The sequence below is a fragment of the Rhinopithecus roxellana genome, chromosome 8, assembly GCF_007565055.1.
Source record: "Rhinopithecus roxellana isolate Shanxi Qingling chromosome 8, ASM756505v1, whole genome shotgun sequence".
NCBI lineage: Eukaryota > Metazoa > Chordata > Mammalia > Primates > Cercopithecidae > Rhinopithecus > Rhinopithecus roxellana.
Window position 1 is genome coordinate 39368046 of NC_044556.1, and position 12564 is coordinate 39380609.

At 44.7% G+C, this 12564-nt stretch overlaps 1 protein-coding gene across 1 annotated transcript in view; it reads left to right on the top strand.

Moving 5' to 3' along the window:
- PTGFRN (prostaglandin F2 receptor inhibitor) overlaps window positions 1-12564 on the top strand; it is an 80018-nt gene that overhangs the window by 44302 nt on the left and 23152 nt on the right. Inside the window, exon 5 of the mRNA XM_010367900.2 lies at window positions 12080-12505. Coding sequence (XP_010366202.1) covers window positions 12080-12505 — 426 coding nt within the window. The remainder of the gene's footprint in view (window positions 1-12079; window positions 12506-12564) is intronic.

The window sequence follows — 12564 nt, forward strand, 5'->3', positions numbered from 1 at the left end:
TCAGTTGTCTCAATACCCTCATTTGAGAGTATATAGTTTCCTTTTGTTGTCGACATTTGCAGGGTCAGGGCACTGCTGAATGGCTCTTTGAAATGAATCTTTGTTGGAGGGAGAACGCTGCCATTCTTCGTTTGTTTCTCTTAGACTCCTAGGTGCTCCCTGGCAGGAGCTGGTGCTTTTCCAAAGCCCAATGCAGAAAGATAATTCCTTCAGTTATTGGAAAGCGTTTTTTTTTTTTTTTTTTTCACGTCACACCCTGGAATCCCACAATATATCTTTATATACCAGTTACAACTAAAGGGCCCGCCTGCTTCTGTTGGCTTGTTTTGTGGATGCTCTCACCCCGGATATAATTTCCCCAGTGGAAGAGCAGCGTGGCTCTCAAATGTTGACCACCTTGCCACCCATTTTATAACAACCCACTGTATATGTGAAGATCTTTGGCATGTCCTCTTATTTTATACTAAGCTCCCCTTCCCCTACCTCTTTTTTCCCTAAATGTTTGCCCTCTTGGCAAAATGTACACTAACTTTTCCTAATTTTTGTTATGTCTTATAATTGCAAATAATCAAAGGAGGGATGAGGTCAAGCTGGGTGTGGAAAGCTTCGCTCCCCACCTCCATTATTACAGAGATGGGACAGGCCTACCATCGCATTCTCCCGTTTTGCTCTCTCTACTGTCCATGAGTGCCTGAGCCCTGATGAAGGCATTTGGCATTTCTCTGATTATTAGCAGGCAAAACAGATCTTTAAAGGCCAGGAAACCATTTCCTCCTTTCTCTGATCCTTCTGCTATGACCTTCACCTCATACTTATCTCTTCCTTATCTCTGCATGGAAATCTTCTTTTGGGTTAGTGGCATATTCACTCTCTTTTTTCTCCCCGCTAATAAGCCTTTATTTGGCAAAGATGGGGAGTTGGCCAGTGGAGACAGAGGGGGCAGGGAGAAGAGCAATGAGAGTAAGCAGAAGGGACAATCCGATTCTGATGGAGACGAGGCAGGGTGTTCATCAGCCCTGTTAGCAAAGTGATCCTTTGATATCTGAAAAGAAAGAAGCGGGGTTTATCTGGTGAGCTTTTTATTCCTGCCGTCTGAACCCCGTGCAAGAGAGTCACTATGAAGTACTGAACTGGAACAATGTTGGCCCAGCTAGAACTCTCCTTAGCAACCTTCAAAATAAAACAGATGTTGTCAGCACCAAAAGAAGATTTTTCATCTCTGGAGCTGAATTTGTCTCACAGCTCTGATCCTTGGTGTATTGTATGGTGCTGTCAAATCCCAGCACTGGCTCTCCGTACCGGCTTCCCCTTCAACTTCTGAATCCCAGCTCGAGGACTTTTTTTTTTTTTTTTTTCATTGAAAGTGCCGCTTGCACTCCAATTTGAGGCTTCTTTGAAGTACTTGTGCATTGATCCCGGCATACCCGGGGGGAAATGCAGGGACTGTCAGACAACAGGAGGGGAGCTCTGGGAGAAATGGGCTTCTTTAACTGGAAGGGATTTGTTGGTAGCTGTGTTCTCCAGAGAGTGAAAAGAAATAAAGAGACTAAATTGTGGAAGAGGCTCAGTTATTATCCAAAGGATCCTGTCATTTGTTTTCCTATGGAGTGCCACTACCATTGTGAAAGTCATCAGTGTGCTTTTCCCTGACTGATGCTAACAGATATAGAACCTGCACCTTCCCCGGTGCTTTGCACGTAATAAGCACTCAATAAATATTAGCTGAGTGGGTAAATAAACTAGTACCCACACGTGAATTTTGTTAAAATTTGTGCATAGGAAAGCAGTAATGTTCAACTCCTAGGATATTCAGAGATATTTGCCCCTGAGTAAACCTAACGAAAGTGTGAGTGGTATGAAAAACGATTGCATTCTTCTTTTGTGTTCCTCTTAAATCTTCTCCTCCTTCCCTCTGCCTATGACTCAGACCACTACAGCTGCTTGGACACTTGTCAGGAGCGGGTAGGGCATGAGCACAGCAGCAGGTCCTTCTCAAAGAATTCCCTGCTGGACTCGGTCCAGAAGCCAGTGAGCCTGGCCTGACACTCCATGGTTGTCTCTAGATACGTAACGTGCACATATATGCATATGGATACCGTACCACATATAACTTGGGATGAATATAAGGTAATTGAGAAGTGACCAAAAAAGATGGACAACCTGCCAAGCACTCTGTTTATATAGGTGGTCTTAGGTCGTGTAACTCTGGAATGTTGTCACAGAAAAGTTCTTGAGAGAGCTGGTTCGCTACACAGGTAAGATGCAAAACTCAGTTTTGCCACTTGGCAGATTAAAATGAGTAATTACCATTTATTGAGTTTCTACTGTGTGCCAGGCACTGGACTAAGGACCTTATATGCATTAGATGTTCAATGTGAAAATATTTTTGGCCTTGGGACTCAGCTTCACTCCTGAAACTCCAGAGCATAGTCCTAAGAGTCCAAGGGTAGTTCTTGGCTTCATTTGCTTGGGGCTTGTGTACTGAGCTAGATGAGGGGGTTGAAGCTGATTGGGGTCTTCTAAAATTCTACTGTGCTAAGCAGGAAGAGAGGGCGATGACGTGAATGGGTCTGGCAAGTCCAGAGCACTTGCAGCCATTGAGAGGATCATGGTAATTTTTTAGAGGGTGAGAAAAAACCTCTTTTACTTAGAATGTATGTCCTACTTTGAAGGGAAAGAAAAAAGATTTAAGTTGGCTTGCAAAATGAAGTACAATTTAAAGCAGGAAACATAAAAATAAAATCAAGATCAAAAGGGTAAAAGAAGAATAGATAGTGCAAGGTGATTGGTATGAATTAGTTATTATATTTGAGCACTGAAATTGCCTCTGAAGTTCTGAAGAGTTGAGACAAAAAAAAAAGATGTGATTATACAGTTCTCCTCTGAGGAAGGAAAACATAAACTGTCTCAGAGAGACAAACTTTCTCTTGGCACTGAATTTATCATGTGCTCTTTCATTTTGGGGCATTGGAAAACATAATGGACAGGGCTTTCAACTGTTCTTTTACAAAAGGCCCTAAATGATTGTTTAAATGGATGTTTCTTATATCCACCCTCTATAAAAGCTGAGGACATAAATCTTAAGTGTGTGAAGGGTTTCTGTAAGAAGCTGAATTACTGTGGCGACAAATGATGCTTTGTGTTGATCCAATTTAGTATATGTCTAAAACAGAGAACCTAGCAGAATGGCTAGTTAATCTGCACATTAAGCCATCTCCTTCTGCTATCAGATGTCTTAAATGAGCCTTTGGCAAGAGTTGGATACTAATCAGTTCATGGTTGAGCTCTCTGCCCGAAGTACCAGACTTCTGTGGTGTTAATTGGAAGGGGTTCCACAGGCTTTGGAAATAAGAGCTGGAGGAGGCAGGGTTGAGTTCTGCTGTTCAGTCTTAAGAACCTGATTTGCATTCTTCCCCACTAAAGGACTGGCCCCTCTTCAGCAGTGCGCCAGCAAGGAAGGTAATCATTTTCTTTAAAAGGAGCTGTTAATCTGCTAAGTACTTGGTAGAAACTTTAGAGTTCTGGGCCATTTATAGGAGATAAGATATAGACCTGTAGGTTTTTTAAGGATAACTATTATCGGCTGTCTGTCCAGGATTATTCTGGAAGGCAGGAGAGCACGTGGCCAAGTGTTGGAGTCAGGAGACCTGTGTTAGTCCTCCTTCACCACCTTCTAGGGATGTTGCCTTGGGTGTGTCGATGAACATTTCCAAGTAAGTTTTGGTTTCCTGGTTTAATATGAAAATGCATATAAAGCGCTTAGTACGGTGCCTGGCTCTTAAATGCTCACTGCATTTTCTTGGTGGTGGCGATGATGATTTGTTCGTGTTTGAGGGTCTTCCCCACCAAGTTCTTAACCAGTTAAGACCTAAGAGTTTGTCTTAGGGCACGGAGGAGCCCAGCGTAGAGGACTAGGAACATGTGTGTCCTAAAAGCAGCTGCTCCCAAGAGGAGCTAAAGAAAGGTGTTGAGCTGACCACATCCAGCCCTTTTCCTCCCCCTCAAGGCTGGTAATTCACTTTTCCTTCTCTGGAAGGAGCAAATGAGGATGAAGAAAGAAAAACTTCATGAGTATTTCTTTTTTTTTTTTTTTTTTTGGGACGGAGTCTTGCTCTGTCGCCCAGGCTGGAGTGCAGTGATGCAATCTTGGCTCACTGCAACCTCTGCCTCCCGGGTTCAAGCGATTCTCCTGCCCTAGCCTCCTGAGTAGCTGGGACTACAGGCGCCCACCACCACACCTGGCTAATTTTTTTTTTTTTTTTTTTTTGTATTTTCAGTAGAGATGGGGTTTCACCGTGTTGGCCAGGCTGGTCTCAAACTCCTGACTTCAGGTGATCTGCCCACCTCAGCCTCCCAAGAGTGCTGGGATTACAGCCACCGTGCCTGGCCCTTCATGAGTATTTCTTTGGGTGCAGGGCATAGATGTTGCATTCAAATAATGTTATTTTTATTGCTCTGAAATGGTTAGTGCTCCATACATCCTCATAATGGTTCTGCCACAGTAAGGTAACGAGTCCCCCCTCCCACCCTCTCCCAACAATAGCTCCTTATTTGTAGCCTTCACTCATTAAATGTTGGTGAATATTTAATTGTTATACAAATAATGATCGTAGTGTCATTTTGACAATTGGTCAATATGCTTTAGCTGCCTCTAAAGTACCTACCCAATTCAAAATAATAAAACTCTGTCATTAGCAGAGGCTGAGTACTCCTTCTGTTTCTTTTAACTGGTGCATGCAGCCATTCCTGTAATTAGCTGTGCCAAGTTAACTAAGTTTCAGAGCGGGTATTAGAACATGGTCCTGTTGTACACAGTTCAGGATTAGTGCTTCAGCTGTTGTTATCACTCTTGTCTTCCGGGACGTAGCAGGCTTTGAGAAAGATTAATAACCTGGGTGTGTAAGGAGGTTGCACAATTTGATCATACTAGGAGCCAGGCCATGGAGCCAAAGCCTGTCCTGTAATTCTGCTCTCACACACTCTGCAAGGCCTTAGTCTTCTAACTTAGCTCCTCTGGGCTTCATTTTTGCTTTTTGTTTGTTTTTCAATTGGAAGTGTACGTGAAAATAGGACCGATTTTATAAGGTTGTTATGGAGATTAACTGAAAACACAAGGAAAGTATATAGCTTGGTGCCTGGCATATAGAAAGCCCTTGATAAAAGCTCGTTGTTTAGCGTTATTATCGTAAAATGGGGATAATACTACCTTCCTTACAAAATTGTCATGAGGGTAAAAGGAGGTATTTTGTATGAAAATCTCTAGATCAGGCTCCTGCACGTAGTAGGCACACAATACTTGTTTTTACAAATTAGCCAGTGATTCTGAAAGCTTTTCATTGTTTTGAAAGTTGTGACAAAGGAGTTTAATGAGCCATTATTTTTAAAGCCTTTCTTTTGGGGAGGGTCACTCTTTTGGAGTCTGTGTGTTGCTTGAGAGATGGCGTGGTCATGAGCAGACACCTTCCTGGCATCCAGATTAGGGAGCAGATCCCTGCTTCTCAGAACGTCAGTGATGCCGCACTTGGACTGGCCTCAGTATTCTGTGAGAGGGCTTACAATGTGTGTTGTTGTTTGTTTTTAACTTTCAAAAATAGAAATTTACAAATATTCACAGGGAAGAAATAACCACCAACTTCAACAATAATCAATATTTTGCTGATCTTATTTTATCTCTCTTCCCTATTCCAGACACCAGACACACACAGACACACACACACACACAAACACACACTGTTTTCTTCTGGAAGAGTATAAAGTATATCCCAGACATCATGTCATTTCACTGTTCAACACTTTAGTATGCATCTTTAATGATAAGCAGTTTTTAAACATAACCACCATTGCATTCGTAGCTGATTTCTTGATGAGATCAAGCAGAATGTAGCAGTAATCAGTGGTGAAATGCTTGTGCCCAAAATGAACATTTTAATGCAAAATATTAAATTTAGTTCAATTCAGCCAGTATGTTAGTATTTTTTATGTACAAGGCACTGCATGCACATCACGTACAGAGAATCAAGGTGGCAATCCCTGGCCCTGGGAAGAGTCCTGTGGAAGGCCCCTAAGACATACATACAAATAACCAAAGTTCAAGGCAGGATTCGCATAAAATCCTTAGAGAGCTGGGAGCTTGGCAGGTGGTGGGATTTGTTGAATATGAAGTAGGAGTGTGACATGCGAGTTCAAAGGAGGCATTCTTCGTTGAGTGGGAGAGGATCCACAGAAGAGGTGTGTACATGACAGGCGTTGAAGAAGGGCACAATCTCTGCAAACCATTTTTAAAATTGTAAAACAGTGTTAAAGGACAATCTCTGTCCATGCACCAAAACAAAAAAGAAATCAGAACCCACTCCTACTCCTACCATTCTGACATGGTAGAATCATATCTTCTCCAGGAGTGTAAGTCTAAAGTTGACCTACAAGGCTGGCGGATAGTTCAAATGAACCTGCCCCTGATAAGTTCACAAGCCAAAAATCCACTTGTTTTTGTTTGCTTTTGCATTAAAACTGAGACCTCCTTTTCTGAGGCCTAAGGTTAGTTTTAAGAGAGAATGAAGAGACCAACTGTTGAGGTCAATGAAGAGATTGTTCTTTCCTTGCAAGCTGGAATTCCTATAGCGAGATGCACACATTGTGCAAGTCCCCCATACTCTCATTCCGCTATGTTTGGATACGTAGGATTCAAACAGATTCATTTCAGGGTGGAGAATGGAGTAGAATGAAAGAATCTCTTCAGTCATTATTTGAACTGCTTACTGAGCAGGTGGCCCAGGTGCTGAGGCAGACAGAACAGCAGGAAGGAAGGCAGAGAAACTGGAAGCATAGGATTAGCTAAGGAATGGTGAGAGGTGCTATCTGAGGGGAGTTGAGAAGGCAGTGGTTGCTGCGGCTGGGTGCATGCAGTGGAGGGCCTTGAAGCCAGGCTGGGGAGCATTTTCTTAACTCAGGAGGTGAGGGAAGAAGCCATGGGAGGCTTATAGAGCAGAGGCCCAAGCAGTCATGTCAGTCATGTCAGGTGGCATTGGGAGGTTGTTATAGTCTTGGCTAGAGGGAGTGAGGGCCAGGGTGAAGGGGTTCTTCATGAGGTTTTTGCTTCTATTTGCAAATATTCATGAAGTGTCTACTCTGCATCAGGCCTGGGAACAAAGAAATGGAAGAGACACTGAGGAGGTAGAATGTGCGAGACTCAGGAACCCTCAGAGTGGAGAGGTGGAATGGAAGGAAGAGCGTTGAAGACGGCACACCTTTAACACTGAGCGACCTTGAGAATGAATGGCAGGAATGTGGTAGCAGGAATGGTTGTTGAAAAGTTTGGAGGTGGGGCTGGCTGTGTTTGGAGCAAGGTTTTAGCCCTCTCTCTCTTTCTCTCACTTGCTTGCTGTATGTGTGTGTGTTTGTGTGTTTGCAGAGGCAGATGTGGAGTGAGGTGAATTTGGTTGTGAGTGTACTGCAGTCAAGATGCCATGGATGCCCAGTCAGAATGCCCAGACCTCAGCTGAGGCCAGCGTTTGGTTCTGGAGGCTAAGGAAGAGCTGGGTTTTCGTGTCTGGGGGAGTGAGCTTTGCGGTGTGAGCAGGCCAGGGAGTGGGAGGAGAGAGAGAGCTGCCCAGGTGGTTGGTACAGGAGCTAGTTTTGACCCATTTTCTGTGTGTTCTGTGATCTGACCACTAATAGGTGAGTCAAGTCACTCGAACATGTTTTTTTCATTGACAGATTAAAATTATATGTGTTTATGGTGTATCACATGGTGTTTTGAAATATGTATACATTGTTGAATGGCTACATCAAGCTAATTAACATATCCATTACCTCATATACTTACAATTTTTTGTGCTGAGAATGTTGAAGATCTATTCTCTTAGCAGTTTCCAAGTATACAATAAATGGTTATTAACTATAGTCACAATGTTGTACAATAGATTTCTGGAACTTATTCCTCCAGTCTAACTGAAATTTTGCGTCCTTTGCCTAGCATTCTCCCTTCCCCATCCCCCAGCCTCTGGTAATCACCATTTTACTCTCTGTTTCTATGAGTTCAGCTTTTTGAGCTCCCACATATGAGTGACATTATGTGGTATTTGTCTTTCTGTGCCTGGCTTATTTCACTTAACACTGTCCTCCAGGTTCATCCGTTTTGTTGCAAATGGCAGGATTTTGTTCTTTTTTTTTTATGGTTGAGTAGTAGTCTATTGTGTATATATACCACATTTTTTTAATCCATTCATCTGTTGATGGACACGGATTGTTTCCATATCTTGGCCCTTGTGAATAATGCTGCAATGAGCATCTCGCGTCTTTCATCATCATTTTGACAGCCTTTGAAAAGGTGCCACTTTGAAAGAATCTGCACGGGGGTGGAAGTAAACCATGAAGGATCAAAGGGTCTGTCACCTGTGAGGAGACAGAAGAGGAGTCCCCACAGGCAACTTCATGGTGTTTTGGATCACACTGGTCAGTGAGGCTGAGGCGACGGCCTGCGGGGAGTTGTCTTCTGGGTCAGATTCCCTGTGGCAGTAACTTAGTGTCATGGCAGCACTGCACTCAGCGTTCCTAAAAATCATATGTCAGTCAGTGGAACTTAGAAAATACAAAGTTTAGAAGACAATAGGTTTGGTTCATCTGTGAGTTAAGGATGTACTTGAAAGGTGGGAGAAGATAGGGCTTGATAGGGCTTCATTCCCATCTGCCACTTTTGAGCTGTGTGGGCAAGTCACTAACTTATTTAAAGCTCTCGGGCCAGGTGCGGTGGCTCATGCCTGTAATCCCAGCACTTTGGGAGGCCGAGGCGGGCGGATCACGAGGTCAGGAGATCGAGACCATCCTGGCGAACAGGGTGAAACCCCGTCTCTACTGAAAATACAAAAAAATTAGCCGGGCGTGGTGGCGGGCGCCTGTAGTCCCAGCTTCTAGGGAGGCTGAGGCAGGTGAATGGCGTTAACCTGGGAGGCAGTGGAGCTTGCAGTGAGCGGAGATTGTGCCACTGCACTCCAGCCTGGGCGACAGAGCCAGACTCCGTCTCCAAAAAAAAAAAAAAAAGAAAGAAAGAAAAAAAAGCTCTCCGCTCAGAAATGGGAACTGCGAACAATAATCACAAATATATACACGTGTCTGTGTATATGAATATGTGTGTACCTGCATACACACACACACCAGGCATCAGTCTAGGCATTTTAAGTACAGTATATTTTAACTCTTTTTTTTTTTTTTTTTTTTTTTCCAGACGGAGTCTCGCTCTGTCGCCCAGGCTGGAGTGCAGTGGCCGGATCTCAGCTCACTGCAAGCTCCGCCTTCCGGGTTTACGCCATTCTCCTGCCTCAGCCTCCCGAGTAGCTGGGACTACAGGCGCCCACCACCTCGCCCGGCTAGTTTTTTGTATTTTTTAGTAGAGACAGGGTTTCACTGGGTTAGCCAGGAGGGTCTCGATCTCCTGACCTCGTGATCCGCCCGTCTCGGCCTCCCAAAGTGCTGGGATTACAGGCTTGAGCCACCGCGCCTGGCCTATTTTAACTCTTAACCCTCACAATAACATTACGAGCTAGTAACTATCATCCCCATTTTCATGGGTGAGGCACCAGAGATCTGCGTAATCTACCCAAGGTCAATAGCAAGTAAATGGCAGAACCAGGATTTGAACACAGTCTGACTCCAGACCTCATCTCCTCACCACTGTTCTCTGCTGCCTCACAGTTCGCTGTGCAGGGTTATGGTTCTCCAGTCTCCACACAGTCTCATGCCACACAGGAAGAGTCTTATGCGTTGTGCTTGAAATGGACTTGAGGCTCCATGTAACAGCCACTGCTGGCTGCTGCCTGCAGATAATTAATGTTCAGTGTTCTGGGGCAGTCTTGCTCTGTGTACAGCTGGTGCAAATCTGCCCTTTCCACATGAGATGGACTTAGTTGTCCTGCTCTGCACCCACATTACTGCATCCAGAATTTGACATGAAAGTTTAGTTGTGGAGTAATTTGAGCATTCCTTATCTTTTGCATATGATGGTGTAAACACAGTTGGGTGGTGTGTGTCCTTCGGTCAGTTTTTGCTAGGATGATGTGTGGTGTGTTAGCACCATGCCCAGGAGCAGGATGTCCCCTAGCAGTGTGACAGCACACGAGCCTGTAAATTGAGCAGTCAGGATGGCTGCTGGATTCCTCTCTAGCCCTGGCAGTCCCACAGCGTGTGGATTTCTCTGTGGTGTCCATATCACAGTACAATTTGCTCTCATGGATGGGTGCAAGCAGTTAAATACTTGCGAATATGACATTTGAGGATTTAGGATTTTGAGTTCTTTCCATTTCCTGGACCACTGAATCATTCTTGGAGAAATCATGATGTTATAAATTCCATTAGAAGTGTAAATCACAAGAAAAGTTCCTTGACCTCAGCAGCTTGTAATCTGTATGTCATAAATGAAAACAATGTTAAATAAAACTAAACTTTGATCAAAGTGATGCAGATAAAGATAGTGTTGATAAATGGAACGTTCTGTTTAGGTAGTATTATTTTTCTCCCAGAAGGCAAAGTGCTATGGAAGAAAAACGTGTAGCTTTTATAGGCCGGGCACGGTGGCTCGTTCCTGTAACCCCAGCACTTTGGGAGGCTGAGGTGGGCAGATCACTTGAGGTCAGGAGTTTGAGACCAGCCTGTCCAACATGGCAAAACCCTGTCTCTACTAAAAAAATACGAAAATGAGCTGGGTGTGGTGGTGTGTGCTTGAATTCCCAGCTATTTGGTTGGCTGAGGCATGAGAAATGCTTGAACCTGGGAGGCAGTTGCAGTGAGCTGAGATGGCGCCACTGCACTCCACATAGGAGACACAGTGAGACTCTGTCCAGAAAAAAAAAAAAAAAGAAGAAAAATGTAGCCTTTTCTAAAAGCCTGAACATTAAGGCAGTAAACATTTAGTGCCTACTGCATAAAAGGCAGTGTATTTGGAGCTTGAGGATGAGACTAAGCAAAGAGTCATTGTGGAGTGGGCTAACTGGCATCCAAGGGTGCATAGATGGCTTATGGGAGCACAGAGGACATCCCTTCTGGGGACCCAGGTGACATTGAAGAATAAGTGGAAGTTTGTAGTGCATCCCGAACAGGTCATCACAGTGGCATGAGACTGTGTGGAGACTGGAGAACCTCAAGTAATCAGGTGTAGAGGAGCTGGGGGAAAGGAGAGGAAACCACAAGAGGATTCCAACACCAGCTCCTTGGTAGGTGTGGAGGAAGCCTTGGGGCGAAGGAGGACAGAACCATGGAGGTGCAGAAATGGATTAAATTGATGCAATGAACCCCAGAGGAGGGAGGGGTTTTTCTCCCAGTGAAAACAGGACTGTGGCAGAGGAAAGGGAATGCTAGGAGGATGCTAGCTTCCCTCCCATCCTTCCCTGCAGGGTCATGGGGTGCTCACTAGGGCCAGATTCACAGTGACACAGGTGAGTTACATGTGGTAGTAGCAAGAATGTCTGTGGGAGAGTTTGAGGATGGGAGTGCTTATTGACCACTGAACACAGATTCTGCAGAAAAAGGCAGAGGAACAGTAAAATGAGGACAGGAATATGTAGGGGGAATGATGACCTGAGGGCCTTGCATTTGGGGCATGGCCAAGGATGACAGGAAGCTGAGCCACTGTGAGACTGATGGGCCTAGTGTTGGGTGGGGTTTTCCAATACTGCTCCAGTGGGGGCGTTGGAGGTCTGTGGTCTTGCTTGGCATTCCAGAGCAATCTTGGTAGGGGGTGAACACTGACCTTCTTAAGAGATTCTTCTCAGAAGACCTTAACCTCTTGGGGAAACTGACAGCAGACCCCAGTGTGGTGGAAAGATGAAGACTTTGGCCAAGGACATTGGGCTTCTGCCCTTGGGAGGTGTTCTTGGGGTGGGAGGTATGAGAGGCAGGGTTTCACAGGTTTTGCAAGAACACTGTTACAGGATCCTATCCAATGCAATGACTGATTTCTGTCTCTGTAGTCTGGCAGGAGAAACCTTTAATTGTCCAAACAAAAGCAGTCCTTGTCTCATTCCTTTTGCTAATTCTTGCTACGTTGCTCTAATTATTTTCCTATCCTGGCCTTTCTGTCTCTCTTGTTCAGAACCAGACTACCAGGTGTACCTGAATGCTTCCAAGGTCCCCGGGTTTGCGGATGACCCCACAGAACTGGCATGCCGGGTGGTGGACACGAAGAGTGGGGAGGCGAATGTCCGATTCACGGTTTCGTGGTACTACAGGATGAACCGGCGCAGCGACGATGTGGTGACCAGCGAGCTGCTTGCCATCATGGATGGGGACTGGACGCTGAAATACGGAGAGAGGAGCAAGCAGCGGGCCCAGGATGGAGACTTTATTTTTTCTAAGGAACATACAGACACGTTCAATTTCCGGATCCAAAGGACTACAGAGGAAGACAGAGGCAATTATTACTGTGTCGTGTCTGCCTGGACCAAACAGCGGAACAACAGCTGGGTGAAAAGCAAGGATGTCTTCTCTAAGCCCATTAACATATTTTGGGCATTAGAAGGTAGGAACTTTTTTCTTGTTATTCATTTTTGTTTTGTCTTTGCTTAAGTCATGCCTCTG